The following is a 27,268-nucleotide window of genomic DNA, read 5'->3' on the forward strand; positions in this document are numbered from 1 at the left end:
GTACACCCAAGGGAAAAGTGGTTTATCTGAAACCATATAGACTCCCGGAAGCCCTCAAACAGATAGTGGTTGAGGAAGTGAATAAAATGTTAGGAGCAAACATTATCGAACCCTGTTCAAGCCCATGGTCCTCCCTATCGTATTGGTCACCAAACCTCATCATTTCTGGAGGTTTTGCATAGATTTCTGCCAAGTCAATGCCATTTCCGACTTTGATGCATATCCCATGTCACACATCGATGACTTTATCGATAAAAACTAGGAAACGCCACATTTATATCAATCATAGTCTTAACAAAAGGGTACTAGCAGGTCCCGGTGTTCGGACCTGAAAAGGAAAAGACAGATTTCTCAACACCTCTAGGACTGTTTCCCGAGAGTGACCCGACAAGAATTCTCTGAACCCTGTTTTGAAAGGGATCTAAGCCCAGAAGAGGGGGATCCAACATTGAACTTTTGTTTCAGAAAAGGATCTGAGCCCGGATGAGGGGGCTCCAGGGTGAACACCCAAATTGAATACTAGAGAAGGATGTTTGTGTGGTGTTTTTGATACAGCAGGCCCTCTGCGCCGAGACTTGCAAGAAGTAAAGAGAGACTTGGACACAGAAGGTCCTGAACTGGGAAAATGGAACTGTATCCTCGTGCCGCAGAAGCCAGAGTGTGTGCTCTGCTGGAGTGAACCACCTCCTATGCTGAAAAACTGGGGAAGGGAGGCCAACGGCCTGAACATCCTGACATATTATTTTGTGAACACTTTCGTTTTCATGAACATTACCGCACATTATTTGTAAATTAGTGGTAAGGTTTGGCAATAGTATAGGCCCTTTTATTTTGACAAGACTCCACCAGGGCTGCATTATTATTATTTGATGGTGGTAGCTTGCACCCATCTGTAGATTTAGGTTTAGATAGGCGTTTATCATACCCTTTTGCAAGTTTAATAAACACCCTTGAACTGTGGTCACTTGTATCTGTCTTACTGTTGATACCATGCCCTTCCTTGCAGGTACAATACCAATTAAGATAACATAACTAGTCTTTAGAAAAGCACTGCTTGAAGTGGAGAGTCTTTGTGAAAAGCAGTGATCGTTCCCAGCCTGCTGGGTGAGGTCTGTGAGGGACACTCCAGGAGCTGGTTGGAACATAATTTGACAGATTTTTTTTAAAGAAACGTGTAATACCTTTAAAATGAGAATGTCAGACAGCAGAATAGTTACTGTTCTGTACATTTTAAACCCGCCAGCACCTCTCCCATCAGCGTTACTGTATATAGGTGGCCTCCCTCGGATCAGCAGTTCATTTTCAATACTGAATTACAATACTGGACACTTGTACATTTCCAGAATCCATTTGAATGAAACCTGTTAAAAACACTCAGGGATTCACAGTACCCCTCGTGTAACCTTGTGTGCTCAAATCTCTGCCCACAATACGTAAACGCAGTAAGGTACTGGGAATCGGGGTGTAAGTGGACAGAGAAAAGTCCATTTTTTAAATCAATTACTGTAAAAATGGGTTGACCCAGTAGGGATGTTACAGATTGTTACGCTCAACAGGTCTCTGTAGAGGCGTTGGGGCATGGTTGCAGCCCTCCCTGAACTTGAATCACCCCCTTCAGGCCTCTCCCTCAGTAGAAAAGCTGTGAGCGGTGGTAAGTGGTGATACTGCTCCTGCGTGGAGATAAGAGTGTGTGAGTGCGTCAATCTGTGATTGTTGTACCTCTCGAACCATTCACCCCAAAGTACGGTTTCTGTGAGCATACGCCAGCCCATAAAGCTCACCTGTGAATTATGGAAGATAAGCTCTCCGTCGTGCAACGTCTGGTAGGGCACGTCGAATGGGATCTAGTTCCTTCACTGATCCCTGATAAGGATTAGTCCAGTCCAGCTGTGACTATGCTTCTCCTTATGATTGGTAAGTCTTTCTTGAGCTCTTGTGATGCTGTTCGTTCTGTTTAATATCTTTATATGTTGCTCCTATGTATGCCCGTAATAATATCTCTCTTCTGTTTTCTTCCCTGGAAATGCAGGCTCAATGCAGCTGTGAGACGCGAGACGTGGCCATATGGAAGATGGATGCTACCGCAATGTTCGACAGCAGGTAAGTGATGGTTTAAGGAAAAGCGTGAAGTATGGCGAAGCGCAACCTTAAACTGACTGTTTTTTCGATGTCTAACCTTGTCTTCTGTTTCTCCTTGCAGGCGCTGCTGTCGACGATGGAGCGTGCCGTGTTGCGGTGCCAAGATGAAGATTTCAGCGTTCCGGAAAGTGTAAAGATGAATACTTGGTTCGCCGAAGAGATATACAGGTAAGAATAGCTTCCCCCAGTTGGTAGGTATGCTGGCAGGAAGCAGGATGTCCAGGAAGCAGGATCTTAAAAGGTAAGTCTGACCTCAGGCGACGTTGAGCGTTACGCTGCTTGCAAGTGCAGAATAACGCGAAGTGTGTGTCTTGAGGATCGGGGCAGCTTATATAGCTGAGATTGTGGGGACACCCATTAGGGCCGGCTTACCATCCACACCCTGCCACTCCTAGAGAGTGAGCATGTGTGAAGGCAATCCATTAGCAGCCACACCCAAGAATGCACTTGGGGCTGCTTAATGGATGGAATGTTCAAGGTTAATGCATCCTGCTAAATGGATGGAATGTTCAAGGTTAATGCATCTGAAGTGCTATTTGGTGTTAAATGGATGTTCTTGTTTACTTTTGTTCATGTGCCTGGCGCCTTTGTGTCCACCCAGGTCTCCTGTGCATGTGACCCCTGCATGCCTGTGCCCCTGACTTCATGAACATGACACAGGGTGGTGGCAGGATTTGGTACCACCAAAAACTCTGCTTCAACAATGTTGTTCAGAGGTCGCAAATATTCGTCCATCCTCAGCTGGACCCCTTTGCTTTCTTCAAAGGGTAGATGGGCGTATTACATGGGGATCCAGATGATTGTATAATGCCTTGCTTTAACAATGCTATAATGGTCTCAAAAATCCCATTGTCTACCTCCCTAGTCATGGAGTATTGCCTAACTCGTGGCAATATTGCTCTTTTAATTTAATCTGTACTGCTCCTACACTTTTCAATAACCCTGCATCATGAGGATTTCTGGTCTACAAGTGGTCCAGCACTTTCTCCAAATCCACCTTTCAATATTGCAATGTTTTCCTAATGACAAGCATGGTCTGTGGTACTTCCCTTTGCTCTATCATTACCTGGCAAGACACTCCAATCTCCAAGACTATCTCTCCTTTGTCTTCCATATCCTCAAACAATTGCTCATTGGACACATCTCTTAACGATGAGGTTGGATTAATACACAACACTGTGCACCATTCACCATCCTTCCTCATCGATGCCTGAAAGAACCACCCTGTCCTTCTTGACAACCACTGCTTCTAACAGAATGGTAACAATAGTCCCTGTTGCTATCTCCTACAACTCAACAGGCCGAAACAGAAATTCAAAAGATATACACCACGTTCAATCTTTTATTCCCGGGTCCCAACTCAAAACTATCATTACCCCGTACAGAAACAATATTCAATGCACTGGCACCCCCTTGGTAGTGCCATCACTGTAATACGTGGGGGAAAGCGCTGCTTCTCTCACCGGGTACAATCCTGGAGTCGAGCATACTATGTCGTCTTTCAAAAAAGTAATGGACATATTAAGCTTGCCCAGGAGGGCCCTTCTCAAAAGGTTTGCTGGGTATTCTTACAGTATAACAAGGGAGCAGATAGAATGTGCTTACCTACCTTGATACGCAGATCCTCTGTGTAAGGAACGGACAGGACAGCCCCAGGAAAACCCTGTTTGTCCATCGTTCTGCCTGAAAGTGGAAACTCACCTTCTTTGATGCATGATTTTGTAGCCCCTTTATCGACCATAAATGAAAACATCTGCTCACCTACCTTAACTCCTATCCGAGGATCCTCTTCTGGATCAGTAGTAACCGATAGAACTGGGAACATCAGAGATACCTGCGGGCTGTTCTATTCCTGGTAAATATGAGCACCAGGAGGTGAAAAAGATTTCCTCTGAATGCGGTGTAGTGGGTGACTGTCCCATGGGGTCGAGGGTTTTTCTCCCAAGCCTGTATCAGTGCCTGGGCTGACAGGGTCGGTGGGGGTGAATAGATCTGTGCAATTCCAGCTAATCGGTACTGATCAACCTGGACTTGCATCGATGGCACAGAGCTTGGGGCGTATGGCAAAGTTAGAGGATTCGTTTATGGGGGACTGGCATTGAAATATTGCGGGCAGCTTCGACATTCCCATGCTACGTGGCCCATTCTCCCACACGCCCTACACTGCACTCCATACCTTCCATAACCTTTTCCCATCTGCCTATTAAACCGGGGCCCCATCCCTACAAACCCACCAAAGACCCACCACCCATGAAAATCCTCCCCTACCCCATAGAATCTCTCTCAGCGGTCTCGATCCAGGTGCGTACCTGTCCATCCATGCTTGTCCCATTCCGGTTTCTATTTGTCTCTGATGCCTCTCCTGTCCCTCTGTGGAGCTAATCATCATTGCTCCTTCTAAACATATCTTTGCCAGCTTTTTCTGGACAAGCTTGGCCTCTGCCTTTTGCGCTTGCTTTTCTGGACATGCTTGGCTTCTGCCTTGTGTACTTGCTCCATGCTTTCCTCCTCCTGCTGTCTTTTCCAAAAATGTACAATGTGTGCTTGAATCTCCTGCCAACTCTTGGCTTCTATTCCTACCACTTTATCCAGGTCGTGCTGGACTTGTTTGGGGAGTTCCTTTTTTAACATGTGGTAGAAGATAGCCACATTCTTGTCCCATGCTTCTCCCGTCTCTGCCCTCCACATTTCTTGAATAAATTGAATATGGGCAGTAGGATCCTCATCTAGGTTCATTGTTTTCACCAAGATAGAGTTTATATCAGGCATATCGGAGTACATCATTCTCAGTGTCCCCCAAACGTATGCCCTATAATTATTAAATGCCGCTCCATCATGTTCAATTGAACCCCCGGATATCCCGCTTTTTTCCAGAGCTCACCTGCCCGTTACCACATCAAGACCATGAAAAGGCTTTTAATGTCCCCAATCACTAACATGATACCGGCGGTTTGTTTTTCCAAAGCATACATCCACTCCCGCGCCCCTGCAGTGAGTGAAGGAAGCATCTTCATTAGATTATTTCTGGGCCATGTGTGACCATGGGACATAATACGCCTTCCCTGACCCTTCTGGAGTAGAGGAAATTGAGTTGCCCCTACCTTTATTGGGGCTTTCCCCATCTGTCCTCTGCCTCTCCCTACAGCCAAGTGAGCCCCATAGAATGCCCGAAGGCCCCATGGTGTGCTTTCCCTGATTACTGCTGGAGCGGGAGGCTCAACCACTACCTCCTGTCCTCTCTGCTCATCGCCTGTGTCCCTCCATTCATCATCTTCCTCCTCTGTCCATATTGCCACATCCCATAATTTTTCTATGGGTACGGAAGTGTATTCGGCACTGCTGTAGCATGCTGCTTCTCTTTCTCCTTGTTCTGATTCTGTACCTGTGATGACACATACTTTCTCCAAATCCACATTTGCTCCCTTTATAACTGATTTATCTAACCTAACGAGGATCTGACCATGTCACCATCTCCTTCTTCAAACTCCTTCACTTGCCTATTACCTTCTTCCTGTTCTTCACTCCTGATCTGTTGTAACTGCACAACTTCATTCTCTGCTAACCTTACTGCTTCTTCCCTTTTCCGTTGTTCTTACCTCTCTACTACCATCTGCAATCTATCTTCTATTCTAGTGACAGGACGCCTCCTCCCTTCTGATCTCTTCATCGCTCCTTGCTCTTACAGTTCTCTCCAGCTCTTGTTCATTCAGCTCCAATTTTGGTGCTGGTCTAAACGTCAAATAGACTTTTCTCATTACACCTTCCATTTGAGACCCATCAATAACTTTTACTAAAGAAGGTGTTATACTCCTGCTCCCCTCATGATCCCATCATTCGAAGATCAGAGCTGATGGAGGCGTCACCCCTGTCCGTCTTGTAATGGCCAAAGTGATTACCGCAGAGTATGGAGGTTCAAACTCAGGGTTGGGTATATCCTTCTGCAGGTGACAAAGGTTAGCACCCATATGGGGGCGGTGCGGAAGAAACTCCTACACCCTCCTTTCTTGTCCCCTCCTCAACAGTCATCATTTTATGGGTCTTCCATCCTTCTCATACAAGCTCTATGACTACAAGATATTGAATCTATTCTCCAATTTCGAACTTTTATACTTAGTTACTAGGAAGGTATGCAAGTTCGCACACATATGCTTATCATAAGACCCTTCGGTAGGCTAGGAATTAAGCATATTGCCTTTCGTTTCCTTCAACCATTCTCAATGGTATTTCAAAATCTTCACCTTATATCCGGGGAGCACCTGAGATAAATGATTCAATGGAGTCTCCAACCTGGAAACCAATGTAACTCATACTGATTTTCAAAAATCATGATATAAACCCCAAGAACCAAATCTGCAGCACAGAAACATACTACCCAAAAAAGATCCCCTTTTCCTTTCCCTTTTCTTAAAAAAATGAATTTGCTGCACTTACTCTCCTTACTCGCCATCACCACTCCTCAGGCATACTCTAAAAAACAGCATAATAACACACGCCGGCCAAAAATCCTCTTTACTTCTCTGAGATTTCTCCTTTACTGTAGCATAAAAGGAGCGCAATGTTTTCCAGTACAACACTGCTGTATCTCTCTCTTCTTTACTAGTACAACACTCTTAAATACAGTGCTGTCTTTTCCTGACTACAGGAAGATACCCTTCACTACTTTGACTAACCAAGAAAAAATGAAGCGTAGGCTCTGTCTGCACAATCAATACAAAGTAAGGGGTTACCAAGGGTACAATCCAGAAAGGTATCTACGGGTGTACTTACCATAAGATGCCACCTCACCCTAAGATAAGAGCTCCTGCCAACCAGACAAGCTGCCTGAAGGGTATCAAGACTATCCTAACAATGGACGTGCAGATGCGGGAGACCACACCTCTAAAATAACAAACTAGCTAAAAACTCATGACATAGAACAATTCATTCACTCCTACAAAAACACTCACTCTTCCAACCTACCTGACCTCATCTAACCTTACACACACCTCTCTTGCCCAATCCAAGAATTTAAAAAAACTTTTTTCCTCTCCCCTGTTACCCTCTTGCTTTACCTGGCAAAGATACACTCACTTAAAACGGAACCCCGAAGCACTCCGATGTGGTGCTCCTTTAATCTGGCCAATGCAGGTGGGCCGGGGTACCACACCTCAGGGGGGTCAGACAGGCCTGCAACCAATATGATACCTGCAGTCCTCCTCCTTGTCGAGCACGAAGACTGGTCCCTGCAGAGAAGCTATGCAGCCAAGCTGGGCAGACAGGAGACCCCCAATGTCACAGTGAGCCTGGGGCCCACCCAGGGACACCACATGTCGGAATGGGCCTTTGATCACAGTAACCCAAAGCAGGCCCATCCAAAAAGAGTAAGGGCACGCTTGTCCATAAAGAAAGTTTATTGTACAAATGGCCGGGAGGAGTTAGATGACATCAAAGAGTCAAACTAACCAGTCTACCTGAACCACACAAAGAACACACATTTTATACAATTTGCAACAGTTAAAACACTCCCAGAGGTTTTGCTACAGAGTCAAACCCCCACACATGTTTGGTTAAACCTATATAATGTAACCATATTCCCTTCAGTTCCCACACTTCTTATTGGATACATTCATCTAAGCACCATCCTCTTTAACTTATAATTGCATGTTTCATATTTACACTACACCCCTCTCTGGGGCCTTCCATATTTGGTCATAGCCCCATCCCCTAGTTACAATTTACACAACTTACAAACTATTTCTTTTATCACAGGTTCCATCTGGTTGGAAACTTTGACCCCGCCTTGTGACGCATACAGCTATTCTATAGGAATTCCATTGATGTGAAGAGGAGGGGAACAAACACATTTCCTTTTGATCTATTGTTGCTGGTTTTATTGCCCAAACGTGTTGGTGTCCACATTTCATTCAAAACTATGCGATTTACCATTCCAGCCTGCATGGTCCCAACACACACCTTTACAACTCATTTGAAAATCTGTGATCTATCGGTGCCCATTTCCCCGCAAACATCCCTTGCATCAGGTTTAATTGTCCAGCCCCACCAGGTGGCCGATATCCCTCCACCATTCAATAACAGACTCCCATATACTTACAGAGATTGCATCTCCCCTTAACAGTGCACCAGGCCATAAAGAGGCCTGCCCAAAACTGACCATCTGATATTCATCACAACTGCTGCTGCCTTTTCCCAATCTTGTAAAACTAGTTTCTCACTCTCACAGAGTTCAATTGCCCAACCCAGGTTTTCAGCCAGCACAATTCCTAGCTTATCTGGGAACTCTGCAGCAAAACCGATCGCTATATTCATACTGCCCAAATCCAATTTCCCTAGAGATCCCCATGTATGTGTATTTGTACATGTATGTTCAGGACTACGACAGCTTCTCACACTGATTTTCCCATTGCAAATCTTCTACCTCGCATGCATATGTGGAGCTCCTCACTGCCCTATTGTTTAAGCGCTGTGGCACGACACACCTATATTGCGTTTATATTGTATCAGCAGTTTTGACATCTATCTTGCTGCGCAAATGAAATTCGAAAATGTATCCACTAAAAATAACACATATCTCATTTCCATTAGCTACACTTGATTCATACTAAATTGCAACATCATGTCAACATCACTGTCATTCCAGCCACCAATATGGTGCACGTAATTCAAACTTCTCTTTATCAATGGCACTCTTATCAACTACCCCAACACAAGTGAACCCCGTCCTGATGAAAAGTCCTCGGCCCCCAAAAAAGGCCCTTCTCCACAATCCGAAGACACCCATGGCATCTTGCCATCCGAGCCAACTCATTGTTCAATTTTTGGGCAGAAACGTTCAATGGCTGTGTAGGTCCTGGATGCCCTAGTTAACACGCAGAATGATCTGGGACCAGGCGAGCAGCGCCCCCACACATAAACACCCAAACCAAGTAAATAGGCACTACAAACATTCTTTCAGGGTCGGTCTGCCCAACTGCATCAAGTCATTGCCCCCTACGTGCAAAATAACCACACCAGGGTTTGTTTACCACCTTTATCTGCATTGGGATTTGACAACCGGGCATGCCTGGCCCACGTGCAGGCCACAAACCCAATTCCAATCCAATGAAGGTCTGCGGCCATGTCAGAAAACAACCCAGGGTGTTCGCAAACTCTATGCTCCATTTAATGTATGATAGAGTGACCCACTACCCAAAAGACCTGCCATGGCATTGTTTCCTGCATACCCTGCAGCTGTAGTCTGTGACCCAGTCCGGAAGGAATGAGGGGAAAATACCAGACCCCAAAGCACTTCCTCCTCTAATGATCTCTCAAATATTTTCCTGAGCTGAAACCTAGAGAGACAGGAGCCATTCTTGTGTAAGAAAAGGGGGGCGCCTCGCTCCCCCCTGAGAAGTAGAAATGCCCTCAGAAACTTTACTGGGCATATCTGGACCCTACAGTGGAGGGTAAACAAGACCCTGATTCTCTTTGTCTGCTGGTCAGTCTTTGATCTCCTTAACCACAAATGCACCAAGTCTTCACCAATGTAGTGTGAAGGAAGATGCATTTTCGTGGGTGCATTAGCCTGCTGAGCTAACTATATTACACATTAGGTCCTAAGCACATTAGGTCCGTAGATGGCTGCATTAACAGCTAAGAGTAACAGCTTATTCGAAGTGTGTACTAAATGCTGAAACAGACCTTTATAGATGGATTAGTAATGATTTAGTAGCACCTATATACTAAACATAGTGAGCTACATTTAACGTTCAGGCATCAAAGGGGTGGAAGGTTACATTCATAGCTTGCAAAGGCAGGGCAGAGGCCCAAGTTTAGTAGCTAATAGAGACCTGTATTTGAGTGATTAAAGCATTATAGCGCTTAGGTAGCCAGTCTTGTAGCATTATGACACTAGCTAGCAAGTAGAGTGCAGGCCCGGTAAAGCTTGCTCACTAGGAGTTAATGAAATGCATACCGCTTTCGCTTCCCCTGGAATATTCTTTCTTTGCAACCGTGGCACTGCCAGCCTCCCTTAATGTAAAGACTGGAGGGGGTGCCTGTACTTCTGCTCTCTATATGGTAGAGGAGAGGCACAGAGGACCCCAGCCATGATTCTCTATTATTGGTATCGTGGTCGAGCAATTAAGGCCTAGCTTCTCAGGAGGTGATGCAGGCTGGTTCTTAAGTACAGGGTAGTCCCCAAGCCCCCACAAAGGAATGTCCACACACGGTATTGGTTAAAACACAGTCTTTATATAATGAATATTCAAGGTTATGTACACTATCACAATAACTCACTTTGTGCTCAGAAAATCAACAATGGTAAATATATACAGTTCTACAGTGGTACCACAACTATCATCAGATCTCATTAAAGTGCATCAACTATACTGTCGAAATGTCACACAGATCAATAAAGAGGAAACCAGCAGTAGAGAGAGGAAGGAAAGCAAGATGGTTGAACAATTGGCAGAGTACTGGTTGCTACTGTTAAACACGGCTCTGTGTGGAGATCCCCCCCCACCTGGGCAACCTGTACAATAAAGATACAAGCCCAGTCCATATATTGTTCACACTGCACTTCCCAATAGTTCTGCAACCCCAAAGTACCTGGCCTTGTAGCGTTCCTCGTCGGGGAATCGATGGCCCTTCTTGAGTGCCCTCCCTTTAAGGCAGGAGTCACGGGTCGTCGAACGTCCCACGGAGAACAGGCCGAGCTATGACGGTGAAGTGGCAGCTTCGTTCCTAGCGGTGCTTGTTGACGGGGAAGCATAAACGTCCTGCAAGGAAGAGGCGTGCGGGGCACCTCGGTGTCGATAGTTCTGGACTGCAAAGAGTTTGAAGAACTGTGGCCCAGCAAGGGCATCGAGTCGTCGGCGTCTCTGTGGTCTTTGGGTGGCGGGAAACCCACCAGCGGATGCTCCTCGGTGCATCGACGGTCAGGCCTTCTCCAGCAGGATACAGCAGTGACAAAGCGGACGAGAGCGTCCTTGGATTCGAAAGTTCTTAGGCTAACGGTAGCACGGCGGCTCCAGTCAGCGACAGCAGTCGCCGACAGTGGCGGACAACAGTCTGGGCGCTTCTCTTTGTGATTCCGCTGCGGTCCCCTTCTTGGGTCAGCAGCCTGTCGAAGGTCTGTCTACCAGGGAGCTTTGGCAAAGACCTGCTGGTGCACGATGGTCCCTCGTAGCTCGGGAAGAGGGTGCCTTACCAGGTCCTCTCTGGGTCAGTCCTTGGAGGCACAGCAGCTTTCAGATTGTGAAGGAGAGCAACAGAAATTCTTCTCGTCCAGCAGGGCTTCAAGGTCAAGCTTCAGTTACTCCAGTTACTCGTCGTAGTGGACTTCAGCTTCTGAACACGATTCCTAGCAGTGAGAGGTCCCCAGATATACTGTTGATCTCCCATTCATTCAGCTGGGTCATACTCAAGCATCCAATCACGGCGAAGGGCATTCATGCAGGCAGGCAGTCAATCAGGCACACAGTGCATTCAGGCCATTCACTTCTCTCCAGACACTCACAACAAGTTATGTGTATTGGGACAAGTACCAAGCCATTCAACACTCCACACTGCATTCATACCGGTTTCGGGCAGGGCTGTCTCAGTCATTGTGTCAAACACCAGATACTAGACACCCACAACATAGAATGCGTATTCGTCACACACTCCATTCACCCAGGTCCCACCCACAGGCGTACGCACAACAAACGGTCGTTGGGAAGGCTCCAGCCAGTCTGGTCAGCACTTCCCCACACTACCATATATGGAACTTCCACCCAACAGCCAGTCAGGGGGAAGGGACAGAGTCAGGGCTTCCCGGGACTTCGGGAAGATCAAGGTAATAGGCAATGGAAGGCAAGAGGCCATGAGGGCCATTTTGTCTCCATCGGGAATCTACTGATTCCAATGACAGGGCCTGGGCATCCCAAAATGGAGGACGCTCAGGACACCAGTCAATTCAGCACGTAGCTGTCACCAGCCCGTACCCTGCTCTGTGGGTCACACACAGGTGCCCAAAAACATACACTAGGGGCACAGGGTTGCACCCCTACGCATGGGTGCCATAAGGGTATCCCATGGGTCTGTTCACCAAACCAAAAGAGAGAGCTGCACCACCAGGAGTCCCACATGAACTCCTGTGCAGAAAACGCGACAGAACACACGAGGCCCTCTCCCTCCGATGCATTTCCAGCATCACAATAAACAGCCCCTCATTCGGATGAGAAGAAATTGCACGACCTTGCACGCACTCATAAGAGACATTCCTGAATTTGCAGATGAGCTCCGAGGGTGAGGAAGAAGCACCTTGGAGAGTTAGCGAGCTGGGTTTCTTTCCATCAGTAAATATGTTTTGCACTGAGAAAGTTGAAGAGTATTGCGTCACGCTGACTGACAGCATGAAGGTACAAGAATGCAAGCACACATGACCCGGGGGGGGATTCTTCCATGGACTCACATCGAGCAAGTGCCCAGAGCTTGATGTGCCCCTGCGGCTCCTTTTGGCGCTGTCATCTAAAGGGCTGGCTGAAGGATAACATAGAAGGGTGATGGCCAGCAGTTTGTTTGAGATGACCAGGGTCCCCCAGTGTTAGATACAAGGAACGTGAGGCTGTGTTCTAAGTATTTTTGATTACTCTAACTTGCATTTTATTATTCCCAATTGTTGCTAAAATTATTGTGTCTTTTTATATTTTGCCTTTCTGTCAAATAAATGCTTAGTTTATGCTGAAAGTATAATCTCTCCAGTTGTGAGTTTATGGCTGACGCTCAGAGTTGAACCTGTTGGTGGGAGGTGGGAGGTGTGCTATAGTGTGTGGGCTGGTCCCAAGATGGTGCTTGCATCCCTTTTCACTACAACCTTTAAAAGAAAAAAAGGGTCTCCCTCCCATTTCGGTCATGGAGCGGCCCACTATCTCCCCTATCCTTAAGGCACCAAAGAAAGTAGTGGTGAAGGCTGCCCTGAACAGTGTCACCTCGAACACATCCATACAAATTTCCCCCAAAGCCTGAACTATGGAGGCCGACCTTATGCAATTCGAAGAACCGTCTGTATCCCTCTGTGACTCCCTCCAAACACTTTCAACCAACCAGGGCTTTCCTTACTGCAAAGCCGTCAGCAGGGTTAGCCATTCTCTGCAGTCCCACAAAGAACCCAATTGCAGCCCCCCTAGTTCTGTCTACCCCACTAGAAACCTCTGTGTTCGTAGGTCACCCAAAAACCAAACCTGATTAATGCATCCCTGTGAAACATGTCAAGCAGGCCCTGAGCCTCACAAAATTCGTTAAACTCCCTGGATGACTTCTCTTTAGACTGCTTAGTTTTTGTGGACATGGAACCCTCGATCAGCAACGCTAGGTCTGTGCACCAAGCCCCCAAAGTATTTCTGGAAAAGGCGTCATCACCACGGCTGCCATCAGTAGGCATCGCTGGAACTCCTGCAGTTTAAAACAGGACAAAACATCAAACGCATTAGGTAGGAGCAAGAGCTTTCGATATGCAAGTCTAGAATGGGCAGATTAACAAAAAGTGCCTCAGGTCTTCATTGTTGCTGAGCTCACACATACTTTTAGGTGAGTCTGCTAACTACGTCAATTGTTTCTTGAGTGGAAGTACATTTAAACGGATCTGCAGCACAGTCCTGCGACTAGATGGTGATCTAATTTCCTAAAAGTTCCCAAATGGTAAAGGGAAATCACAGAACTCAACATAAGTAGCCAACAAGGGCAGACAATGTATATTTTGAATATCTAGTTCCTTGGCTTTACCATTAATCATATCTTTAATAACTAATTTAAGGAGGGTCAGTGAGCTCCCTGGTGTTCACAGTGGAAGCCCGTTATCTTGTGCAGTAATACATTTGGACCCTCTCCAGCTGCTTGCAGTTCTGATAACCCCACCCTTCACTGCCATAGAGCATTATAGAGGAAACGTTGGCCTTATACACTTCCAGGCACTTATCAAGTCTGTAACCTCCATACAGACAGTAGAAGCGTAAACCACCCTCAAATCTAAGTGTTGCTCTCTCCGCTAGCTGCTTTATAGGTCTAGCCCAAGATCCGTTGCTACAGAAAGTAATTCTAAGGTACAGTTAGGAATCAACCTCTTTAATCGGTACCACATTTAAGAACCACATGAATGGTTTACCTGGCTTACCAAAAACACTAGTTTAGCCTTTGATGTATTTAAATTCAGGCTGTGTTTCTGTAGGTAATAATTAGCCTATTTGAACCCCGTTCGAGCCCCTTCGGTGTTAGATCAATAATGACCATATCATCCACATTGAGGACTGTACTGTTTCACATTTTATTCAGGCTTGGAAGATACATACCTCCTGTGGACACAGAGGGATCAAAATTGGACATGAAGAAGATGAACAGTAAGGGGCTAACGGCGCCCCTGTTTAACACCCTTGTTGGTATAATACAAATCTTGCTTGCCCTAGCTGGCATGCCTATATCATGGAGTTTGCGCCATAGGATATTTCTATTAATGGAGTCAAACGCCTTTTCAAGATCTAAGAATGCTGTGAACATTTTACCTCCCCTAATAGTACAGTACTTCTTGATAAGTGTATTAAAAATAAAACAGCAATCAACCCTACTGTATCCCTGTCTAAAGCCTGCCTGTGAGGATTTCAAGATATTATTGTCCTATGCCCACTACTCCACTCTTATGATTATACATTTTGAAAACATTTTGCTAGAATTGTCAAGTAAGAAAATGGGCCGGTAGCAGTGGGGGTCCTCCAAGTCCCCCTTTTAAATATTGAGACAATCACACTACATCTCCATGACTTTGCGACCACATGTGTCTTCATCAGTGCTTCAAAAAACCTTTCCTAAATCGGGACCCTAGAGGAAGGGAAATCAATATAAATGCCAGAGACCAGGTGGCCGGGGACCGCTGCTGTCCCTTTGTTAAGTGGGGAAATATCCATCCTTATCTACTCCTGGGAAAATATGACATTTTCACTATTACACTTTTATACCACACATTGGTCCCCCAAACCTGGTGCTCATAAAAGATCTCTCTGAAATGAGACGTCTATTGCTCTTGTGTCATTGAGCCTTCCCTTTCCCCTTTCTCATATTCCCAATCGTTAGCTACTAATTTCCACAAAAGTTTAACATGTTCTATCACTACCAGTTGAGGTGAAACATCCCATTGCTTCTCAATGTAAGTATTTTTTAAATTCTTCAGTAGATCTTTTAAAAATAAATAGCTGACCTGCCAAGTACACCCTTGACTTAATTTTAACATTCAAGTTATGTTTTGCTGTTCCGCATTCCACGTCAAACCATTGAGCATGTTTAAAACTAATTGCTGACCATTAAAACTGGGAGTCATAATTGGTTAGAATCCTGTCTCTATATTGGATACTAAGAGCTCAGGCTGCCTAATTAGATCCCCTGGGGCATTATTAGCTTCAAGGATGAGCGAGGTAATACCTAACATTTAATCTGCCTGTCCACAGATTTCCATAGACTTTAACCTATATTTAGAATCTAATTTGACCTTCATACTCTCATCGATCATAGCTAGGACCGGGCCAGGTCCATGTAAGTAGAATGATATCCCTAAAGTTCAGTGATCACTCCCCACCCTATGCGTAATATCAAAATCTATAATACTTGGGTAAAAAAGCAATCTACTATGGCGTAATCTATAGTAGTGTAGAAATATGTTACGCTCAACTGGCTCCCACAGGGGCGTCGATCTGAACTGGACAGCTGCGGTCTCCACCAATGTGACGCGTAGTGCCGAGATGACGGACTGGATTGGCCCACCTAGCTTCGTTTGGTTGGCCCGTAGGAATATTCTTCTGATGGTTTGGAAAGATGAGCTCTCCATCCTGCATTGAGCGCAGGGGCGCGTAGATAACCAGTTGCTTCACTGGCTCGAAGGAATTGGTGAGTTCAAGAACAATATTGACTCTGAGATACCCGGCAAGACGCCGTAAGTAGGTAGTTCGTAAGAGTTCAAATGTCTGATTTTCACTCTTGTCCGATTCCTTGCAGGTTGCAGCTTGACCCTAGCGAAGAGTTCCTCGTGGCAACCGGTAATATTAAGGTAAGGATTTGTATTATACCACACAGTTCGATAAAATAATGTCAATATGTAACCTGTTGCTTTCTCCCTTATTCAGGCGCTGAGAGAAAGTATGAAGTCTCAGGGAATAATGCCTCCGGCGGTAAAATCAGGTAAGCCTATTGTGGTGAGGAGGTTTCCCCTTGTTTGTCCCTTTGTTTTACCGGTGTCCAGTCATTTGGTCGACTGAAAACTGGTCGAATGACATTTGGTCGACGCAATTTGGTCGAAAACCAAATGGTCGAATTTTTTTTTTTAATTATATATTTATTTTTCGGGTTTTCGTTTTTTAACAAAAGGGTTTTTCGGAAAAAATGAGGGTTGGGGGGACCCCCCCCCAAAAAAAAAAAAGGTGAAACTAAAAAAAATAAAAAATTCGACCATTTGGTTTTCGACCAAATTGGTTCGACCATTTGTCCAGTCGACCAATTTTTTTCGACCAAATGACTGGTAACCGTTTTACCTTGCTGTCCTTTTGTTTCCCCTTAAGGGCTGGGGTTCGACGAAAATGCAGTGGAAGCTGCGCCGACCCATGAAGAGGAATAGTACCCCCGGTGGTAAAATCAGGTAAGTCTACGGGGGGTAACTAATATTGCCTCTGTGTATTCCCTTGGCTCACCTTGCTGTTCTTGTCTTCCCCTTAGGTGCCGGAGTGCGGCGGGAACATGCAGGAGGATGCGGTGGAATGTGAAGATGCTGCGAAGGCCGGTGAGTTCAGCGCTGCGCTGCAGCAGGCGAGGCGACGCGCATAAAATAACTTCTTTTTTCCAGCTCGAAGGCGCGATGGATCGGGAATTCAGGTAAGGATCAAAGGTATTGCTCTTGTTCTAACCTTTTCTCCTTCTTTCTCCCTTTTTCTAGGAGCTCCAGACTCGAGGCGGGCGTGGCAGAAGACTGGATGCAGACTTGCAGGCACGGTGAGCGTTACGCTGCTGGATGCAGAATAACGCGAAGCGTGTGCTGCTCTTCGGGCATGGTTTAAATAGCCTCCAAAATAGTCCCAGGTAAGTATTCCTCCCCAGCCCCACCCGAGAAAAAAAGAGTCCCTAGGTAAAGTAGTCCCTTCCAAGCCTCTTTTGGCTTGGAGCTCTTGCAGCATGGTCTGCATCAGGTAAGTTTGCAGCATTGTCTGCATCAGGTAAGTTTTAATCTATGAGCCTGGCGCCTATGGCGCCAGGACTGACTCTCCATATGAGCCTGGCGCCATAGACGCCAGGACTGCACGAAATAGCCCCTAGCAGGGATTGTTGGGCTTGCTTGGGATAACTTGATGCCTGCTTCCGGGGTTGCTGGACTTGGTCTGGGTCCCCGGGGGTAGGCATCATTACAGCATATAAATGCAACTATGCCGTCTGATTATATGTTGGCCTAAGCCACTTGTATCATTTTTTGCATCTTGAAACAATGTTGCAACATGTGAACCTGAAAATCATTGCTTGAGAAGCCATTTTGTGTAAGGAGGCCATTTTGAGTTTTTGTTCTTCTCTTTGCTCATTGCATATACATGTTCTGGTTTTCAGCTTGAGCATAGTAACCAACCGCTGCTTGAACCTTGATTTGCTTACATAGTTAGGAATGCCAGGCTGCTACATGATTTGTTTTGTCTTATAATGAGAGAACCTTGAAGCTATACATAAGCATGAATAATCTGCAAATCCAGGTGCTGTTCTGTCTAGTAAGGCCATTATGGCAGGCAGCTATCAAGAATTATACATGGCTGTATGTGCTCCCCTGCGGGAGTTGTTATTCATTTCTGCTTGAGAACTGTCTGACCTTAGCACAGAGAGTTAACATTGGATGGCAAGACAAGGAATGCCACCTCATTATAGGGAACATGATATGTTTTCTGCCATCCAGATGCACCCGGTTCTCAGATAGTAAATTATCTTGACACTGGCAGTAAGAGTGTAGAATGTTTTGGTATAATGAATTACGCAGTAACCCCTTGTACCCTAGCCTGATGATGTCTGGACAAAGGGGGCTGGGCAATGCCTTCTAGTGCTGCAAGGTTTGCTATATATGTGCCTGTTATACTTGTGCTTGGTCTCTCTCTCCTCACGGTGTCATTTACATTGTGGGACGCTGAGATCCATTTGATCAAATGCTAATATTGAATAAATATATTTGACTTTGGATCCTTGTGACTGGTGTGTTATTAGTATATGGTTGGATGCCTTAATTCCGGTCTTTGATACGTCAAGATAGTGCCCGAATAGGGACCCTCCCACTGATGCCCCATTGCGGAGACGAGCGAGGACGAGGTGACCGGAACGAGATCGGTGTGTGCCTTAGGGGCGCCCCTATGCAAAGTGAGAAGTGATTCCTCTGCAGATCTGCGCACAGCCCTTCTCTGGCCGGCAGACCGCATCTTGTGAGCATGGCAGCGAGGGTCCCGGAATCGAGTCAATTTGGGCCAGGACACGCCAGACACGATGACTGCGTCTTTCAAGACTATTGTTGAAATCAGGTGAGTCGTGCCCAGATACCCGATATCCCTGATATTTGTTGTTGAGAGTTGCCTTGCAAGAAGCAAACGCCCAGGTAAAGAGAGTATGGGTTGTAACTATGCCTGGGAAATTGGCATCCTGTTTTGCTAGATTTTTGCATTGCGGAAGTCGATCTTTGGAATATGGCCAACCAGCGCCACCCGAAGGGTCGCAGGCATATGAAATGTATGTAAAATATGGATTAGGAGCAATAGTTTTTAATACGATTTGGCACAGACAAACTAGGCATGAACCCGAACTTCAATGGCCAAATTACGGCAGTTTTGAGCTAGCCCGCATAGCACATTTAGAAACTGTATTGTTATGCAAAAAGGCCAGGCCCTCCGCATTTGACACTATCAGGGACTGGAGGAAGGAAGCAACACAACGCTTGCGAAGTAGAGAAAAACATGCATGCAAACATAAGACTAATGCTGAGAAAGCATTAGAGCATGACCAACAGAGACAAGAAGATAAAATCAGGGGTTTAGACAGGGCATTGCAGTTAGAGATACAGAAGATATATCCCTCTCAGGTTATGCATGCGTCAGATTAATTGATAAATAGGATATTGAATGAGCGAAGGTCTGACCCAATTGATGATTCCACTGCACCACCTCCCTATGTACCGCCACCGGCTGCTCCTCTGCTTGCGCCCCCTCCTTTGTTGGCACCTGTGCCAGTTACTGCAGTCGCTACTCCCTCTCTCCCATCTGCGCCGCCGGCATCATTTTCTCCGCCACCTAGCGAGGCAGATTTGCATGTTGACTTTCACCCGAGTGGTTCTGCTCCACTGTCAGAAGCCTATGATAATTACAGAGAGACCCGAAGTACAGTTAGCAAAGAAAGGAGAAGGGAATTGCACCAGTGGGCTGAGACATATGTTGAAGGGGGCGATGAATGTGCCACTTTGGCCTCTTTATCCGATCATGGGGATTTCACCGACCAAAAGGTACTGCTTGAAAGAATGGCTTCATATTTGGTAGAGATATGGAGTGATTTAACTTATGAAGTTGTGCCGCAAGACTTGCGTGACCAGGTGGTCCTTGCCCAGACTTGTAGTAACAGCACGAAGATGAAAAATTATTTGAATAGAATATTTGTGTTTAAAAGAGAACTTGATCGTTTACACAAATCACTTGTAGACAAGCATAAAACGCAGACATTTTATGTTCAGAAGCAGTATTTCCCTCCTTCAAAACCGGTTAGTGAAGAGATGCGTGTTTGTGTGAGAGATGCCCTTAAGTGGATTTCAGATGCCACTATTCCCCTGATTGAAATTCATGATACATTTTGTCAATACACAGCTGCAATGCAAAGGAAAGTGTTGCAGGTGATGGTTGAGTATTTGCAGGATGATTGCATGAAGCGTAACGCATGTTGTCCGGCTGATTTAATGCCGATTTCTAAAAGATTTTTAGACCTTCCCATGATTGACCCGCCTACTATGCAGTTACCTATGAGAGAGGTTCCGCCAACATTTGTTCCGAAGGTAGAAATTCCAGCCATAAATGGAGGTGATGCACGCATGATTGAAGCGCATTACATTTCCCCGTTTATCCATGTCCCATTTTCCCAGCAAGAAGTAAATACGCTTAAGCAATCGATTCCAGATATTAGAAAGAATCCCTCTGGATTCTATAAGGAAATTGAATCTGTTTTGCATTCATCAGTGTTTACCTTGGGCGATATTGATTTCTATTTCCTGTGATTTTGCCAGCTGACATATGTAAACATATCAGGTCTGTGGATGACGCGCCAGGATTAGGCGACACATGGGTTAACATGACACAAACAGACAGGGATAGGAAGGCTGGTGAGTGACCGCCGCAGATTATTTTAACATTGCCTATGAACATTGTGACTAAATTGAAAACGATTGTCCCAGAGAAAAGGATTGTTTGGGACAAACTCACTGCTTGCAGGCAAAACAAGTCGGAAGGTGCTACAGAATATTTTAATAGGTTTGAGGAAGTGTTTTCAGATTTCAGTGTACAGGATCTGAGTACGGAGCCAGGTAAGAGATTATTTGTCGACAAGTTTGTGCGAGGTTTGTTGCCCGAAATGCAGACACTGATTATGACGTCTGAAAGCGCATGGCAAGCAAAGTCTCAATCTGAGGTTCTGCACATGGCCCAGTATTACGAAAATAGAGTGAATGCAGAGAAGGATAAGATGGAGAAAAAGAAAGGTGAATTGAAAACAAGGGTTTTGCTTCAGCAAGTGGCAGGGGGAGCTAGAGGGTGTAACACAGTTTAGAGGACAGTACTCACCACAGGGCCAGGCCCAATTGGGTCCCCCATCCATTAACCAATGTGCATACTGTAGACAAGAAGGCCATTGGTACGCATAAAGCCCAATTCTCCAACATAGAATGAATGGTATCCTATCTAGGTGATCGAGGGGATGTCCAGGCCTAGGGGGCCCTGGAAGGAATAATTATGCAAATAATTCACAATTACAGCCACAGACACAACCCCAAGAAGGCCAAGGGAGCCAACAACAGAATACAGGTGGCAGGAACATATTCGATAATCCCTCCAATGCATATTACACTGAAGACTTTACATCTAATGATGTACTTTTCCCATAAACAGCCCAAAACAGGGTTCAGAACCAGTACCTATTCCCATTGATCAAAAAGGGCCCTAAGTAGAGATGAGAATTGGGAATAGGGTGCATGTATTTCTTAGTAGACACAGGCGTGCAGAAATGCTCAATTGACCATCAGCGGGTTTCAGATATACCACTGTCAGGACAAAGCAATGTTTCTGTAGGGTCTCAAGTACACCAGTAATCTGCCCGGTTTCAAAGCCGGTGCCCATTACATTGGGTCCTTTAACTGAGCCGTGTCCCTTCCTATTCACCAAGAATTTTGGCGAGAATTTGTTGGGGTTAAATTTGTTGAAGAAATTGAATGCTGTGATTTATTGTTCTCACCGCAACAAAATCCTGTTTCGCAGTTTGTATCCATGCCATTGCCAGCATGTCTATGGACCGTGAATGATAATGATGTCGGTGTCTTGCAAGAAGAGCCAGTGAACATTACCTTGAAACCAGGTCTTTCCTTGCCACGTATCCCGCAGTATAAAATCTCAGTTGAAGGTGAGCAGGCCTTGAAAAGCATTGTCTCTGATTTGGTACATAGAGGAGTTATTGAAGAGAGTGTGTGTAATAGTCCTATCCTTCCGGTGTACAAGAAAGGGGATAATGCGATCCTGTTACGTTTTATTATTGATTTGCGTGCGATTAACAAGATTGTTGCGCCACAGTTTCCAATTGCCCCAGATGTTACTAAAATTCTAACTATGATCCCGGCTACCGCCACTCATTTTAGCGTGATTGATTTGAAGAATGCTTTCTTTAGCATTCCAGTGCATGCTGATAGCAGATATTTGTTTGCTTTTGCATTAGGTGACCGCTCCTTCACCTTTACACGAGTACCACAAGGCTATACAGAAAGTCAGAGCATCTACAGCAGGGCGCTGAAAGAACAGTTGGACACATTAGAATTACCCCTCACATGCACATTATTACAGTACATTGATGACTTGCTGATAGCCGCAGATTCAGAGGACGCTTGCAAGGAGGGCACTGTATTGTTTTTGACCCACTTAGCAGAACACTGCCATAAAGCATCACTTAAGAAATTCCAATATTGTTGCCAGACGGTGGCCTATTTAGGATACCTCCTGTTGATAGAGGTCTGACGCTTGACGCCAGAACGAATTCAGAGCATATCTGATATGTTTGTCCCAAATACGCAGAAAGAGGTTAGAGCTTTAATTGGCATGGCCTCATGTTGTAGACAGTGGATCCGGAAATTTAGTTTGATGATTAAGCCTATGTTAGCATTGACGAAGAAGGATATTCCTTCATCCTTGCCATGGAACATGGACTGTCAGACAGCATTCGATTCGCTCAAAGCTGCATTGTGTTCAGCTCCAGTTTTGGGCACACCGAATTATGAAAAAAAAATTGTCCTGTATGTGCATGAAAGAGATGCATGCACTTTGCTGTATTGACACAGGACAATGGGGGGAAGAATAGGCCATGCGGTTATTTTTCCTCTACACTGGATCCTGTTGCATGCGCTTTGCCGCGTTGTCTAAGAGCTGCAGCAGCTGCGTCAGTAAAGCAATGTGAGGGGATGGTTCTGGGTCACTCTTTAACCGTCATGGTACCTCACTCAGTAGACGTTCTGCTGAATAGAATGCAGACACAACATCTCTTGTCGGCTCGGCTAACAAGATACAAGCTGATTCTCTTTGCTCAGCATATCCAAATTAAGAGATGTTGTGCCTTGAATCTGGCTGAATTGCTACCTTCTGCACAGCAGACAGAAAACTGTGACATTGTATCACATGATTGCCTTTTGGTAACTGAACAAGATACTAAGGGAAGGGTTGACCTCACTGACACACCCTTGAGAGAACCAGATGTGGAGCTATTTTGTGATGGCTCATGTTTCAAATTACTGAACAGCACATCCACTGCTGCCTATGCTATTACCACTTTGACTACTGTTGTAGAAAGTAAACGAATCCCACAGAACTCGGCCCAAGCCGCAGAAATAATCGCCTTGACTAGAGCCTGTGAAATATCTGAAGGTCTTATTGTAAACATATTTACTGATAGCCAATATGCATTTGGGGTAGTTCATACATTTGGATGTCTGTGGGCTGAGAGGGGTTTCTTAACATTGCATGGCACGAAGAACCAGCATGGCCCTTTGATAGTGCAGTTGTTGTCGGAACTCACACTCCCAACCAAACTAGCAATAATGAAATGCGCCGCACATCAAAAAGTGACAGATGACGTGGGAAAAGGAAATGCTTTTGCCGACAGAATTGCCAAGCAAACTGCAAATGACCTGCACTCCAAAATGTACATTTTAGATTCAGCAAAATGGGTCACTGATACTTGCGTAATGGAGGAAGGGATTGGTAGCATAAAGGAAATTCAGACAGAAGCTACTCCCGAAGAAATCAAACAATGGTCAGAGGGTCCCGCGGAACTAGACAATGAGGGTTGTTGGGTTGAGCATACCAAACAATGGTGGATGTTACCCAATGCATATGTTACCGCCATAGTCACCATGCACATGGTCCGACACATATATGTGCGAAAAAGATCTGTCAGCTTTTAGACCCGGTCGGGTATAATGAGAACATCCCAAAGGTTGCTGAACGACTTGTCCAAAACTGTATGGTATGTCTGCAACATAACACTGGAACGGGAACACTGACACCAAACGGTAGTTTTGGCCCTCCCTCCATGCCATTTGAAGTGATACACTTTGACTTCATGGAGATGGAGCGTTGCCAGAACTACAAATATGTCCTGGTGGTAATTTGTGCTTTTAGTAAATGGGTTGAGGCCTACCCACTGAAAGATTGTACAGCTATGTCTACAGCCAAATCCATGCTGAAGGAGTACTTCCCCAGGTTTGGGTTGCCAAGAGTAATTTGGTCCGACAATGAGCCGCATTTTGTTGCAGCAGTAATACTGCAAATATGCACAGGCCTGTAAATTGACAAACGTTTTCACTCAGCGAGGCATGCTTAGAGTGCCAGAACGTCACAACGGTATTCTGAAGAACAAAGTTGCAAAAATTTGCGCCCAAAGCAAATTGAAATGGCCAGATCCGTTGCCCTTAGCCTTACTCTCAATGCGCACAACCGCACAATCAAGAACAGGTCTCTCCCCATATGAGATCATCATGGGGAGGCCAGCGAACGTATGGAATGTACCTAGGTCCAAGAAGTTGAGTGATATAGAATACCCTTTGTTGGCCGATTAATGTTATCAGTTGACTCAAAACTTGCATTTGATTAATCAGCAGGTGCGAGAGGCTCTTCCTGCCAAATACGAAGGGCCAGGTCATCGTCTGCGGTCAGGGCACTGGGTCCTCACAAAGAACTTTGATCAAAAAAACTGCCTTGAACCTCGGTGGAAGGGTCCCTTCCAGGTCCTCCTGGCCACGCAGACTGCAGTACATGTTGAAGGCCAAAAGCACTGGATCCATGCCACACACTTTAAGCGGATCCCGCTTCCTCTGCCCTACGACAAGTGGGACGACAAAGACATTGATGACTCCATCTCCCAGAATGCATCAGCACTGATCGACTCACAGAATGCCAAGCCTGAGTTCAATCTACTTCCTGAGCCTGAAGGGCCTGGGAGCTTGCAGCGCCATCTTTGCTGCCTTCCTTATTGTCTGCAACATCCTCCACCAACGCTGTCGCTGCATCGGCACATGTTCCTGGAGACAACAGCATTTTGTTTTCTGATCACTCCCTGCCTGGTGCAACCAGGTACAATCTGCGACCACGTGACAAGAACGCTACAAATTTGCAGTAGCCTTTACCTTTGGCCCAGTGGCTAGGGAAAGGGAGCATATGAGCCAGAAGGAGGCACTGACACATGCTTTCCCGGCGCTTGAAGGTGTACGGTCTTTGGTCCTTGTGGGGACAAGCAAGGTCATTGTTCTGACACCTCTGTGATCTACTTGCGTTCTGTTTGAACCAACGAATTGAAGGATACCTGAATCACGCCAGCCCCCTCATCAACCCTCTGCTGGAAGTTCGAAAGAGGGCAAGGGGTTGGCAAGGACAGACAAGCTGCCTACAGACAAGACTAACAGTGCGATCAGGTGCTGCCTATGAAGGAACTGTAAGAGTTTGACAGCGAAGCGCTAAAAACGGACGCTGAGAAACTTTTAGAGAACTATGCCTCAGTTTGGAGCCACCTGTACAGACAATGCTGATGACCAGTTTGATGAAGCAAATGAAACGATGGTCCTTGAAGGCCAAATGTATATTGATCACAGTATTTGCATGTGTTGCAATAGCTCTGATAATCCTGTTATGGTATTTGGAGCACTTACATCCGCTTGATACTAGGTTACCAACTATGAGCATAACCACAATGGTAACCCACACGTCCTTTCTCATACTCTCCGTTCTTGGGACGTTAAACATAGAGGGGGTTATGACAACAACACCCTCTTGCTGATAACGAACGTCACACATGCCATCCTGAACAAAACAAACTGCTGGGTTTCCTCACATCTACCACAGCATGGGGAGAGAGGGCTAGGTTGGTATATACATCCTCTCCCTCTGACTACTGCCTGTTATTCCTGTCTTAGGGCATTATTTTTTGGAAGATGGAATGATAGTGCTACAGGGAACTTTGATAGTACTAACAATAATGATTTTGAGAGTTTTGTATTGACACCATTGGGTTGTTCGATATTTTCAGACAAAAGCAAACCAAACATTGCATCTACCAGACCTGCTGATATGCTTTCTAGACCCTATCAATCTTTGATTCGTTAGTAGAAGCATAGTCACAGCTCCTGAATGTGTGACTCATTGGTATATCCACTGTACACCTATAATTCAGTTCTACCATGGCAAGTTCTTTCATTATATTATCTAACAATCTTCCTCCTTGGTGGGGTTTGTAAACATGATATTTCTTGGGGGTATGTCGTATTGCTCTTCCAAAGACCTTAAACTAGATATGTTGGGCCCCTCAAATATTGATTTAAGATTTAAATCTCCCACCAACAACATATTATACAATCCCTCCAGAGGTAAAATCAGAAATAATATTCTTCAAAATGTTAACATTTTGGGGCCTGCTTTGGGTGGGTTATATATATTCACCACCATCAGTTTTGAAACACTGATTGGACAATAAATACAACCATTGACTTACAGTTGGCAATCAATCTATCTATATGGAACCTTGCTGAATCCTCAATCAAAGTCAACAAGACTCACCATTATTAAAAGATCTTAAATAAACCAGTCAGTCCTCACTGTAGAGTCTATTTTCCGATTCCCGCCATATTCCAGGAGAGTAGATTCACGACATTTACATCAGTCTGTGGCTTTACTTCCTCCTGGGTCTCTATCTCTACCAAACTAAAGATCAGTTGGTTTATACAAATGAATCCAATCATATGCTCTTTCTCCAGCTTGTTACGAGAGGGAGATTTTAATTTGACCTTTATTTGTACACAAACTCGTTCTTTTTTTTCTAAACGTTATTGTCAGCAAAACACAGACAGACAGCGTGGCATTTTCAAACACCACTACATACGAGCAGCAACATGACATGAGTGGGGTCAGTACATTGACCAGTATCACAGACCAGTCTTGCATTACACCGCACGTGAGATAAGGCCTTCTCCGATGTTCACCATACGCACTTCCCACTACTCATCAGGTTGACTATCCCCATGAGCCAGATATGCGCAGAATGGAACACAAATATCTTTAGGCCAGCAGGCCAGGATCTCCATAGCGATGAATACTTGGAGCACAAGCTTGTTCTAGTTCTACTTCCGAGAGGTCCAAAATGGTTGAAGTTTGGTTTATAAGTGTAATAGCAGCATCAGGCTGTGCGTCAACAGGAATCAATACGGACATTGCTGGGTAATATGTTCATGCCAAGAATCATGTAGATGACAAAGTTTGGATTTTACATCTAAGAAGATTTCTATCTCTTTACATGCTAAGCTCTCTCTACAATGCATTAGGCAAGGACGGAATGTACATTACAG

The 27,268-nt window shown here is 45.3% G+C and overlaps 1 protein-coding gene across 3 annotated transcripts in view; it reads left to right on the plus strand.

Annotated features, from left to right (window-relative positions):
- LOC138582304 (retinol dehydrogenase 7-like) overlaps positions 1 to 27,268 on the plus strand; it is a 268,937-nt gene that overhangs the window by 197,616 nt on the left and 44,053 nt on the right. Inside the window, exon 2 of one of the 3 annotated variants that reach the window (XM_069653467.1) lies at positions 21,654 to 21,795. The exons of the other annotated variants lie outside the window; for them this stretch is intronic. Within the exon in view, the coding sequence (XP_069509568.1) occupies positions 21,654 to 21,795 (142 nt within the window). The remainder of the gene's footprint in view (positions 1 to 21,653; positions 21,796 to 27,268) is intronic. 3 annotated transcript variants of the gene reach the window in all.

This window comes from Ambystoma mexicanum, chromosome 3q (genome assembly GCF_040938575.1).
Source record: "Ambystoma mexicanum isolate Mex_15411 chromosome 3q, UKY_AmexF1_1, whole genome shotgun sequence".
In the NCBI taxonomy this organism is placed as follows: Eukaryota; Metazoa; Chordata; class Amphibia; order Caudata; family Ambystomatidae; genus Ambystoma; species Ambystoma mexicanum.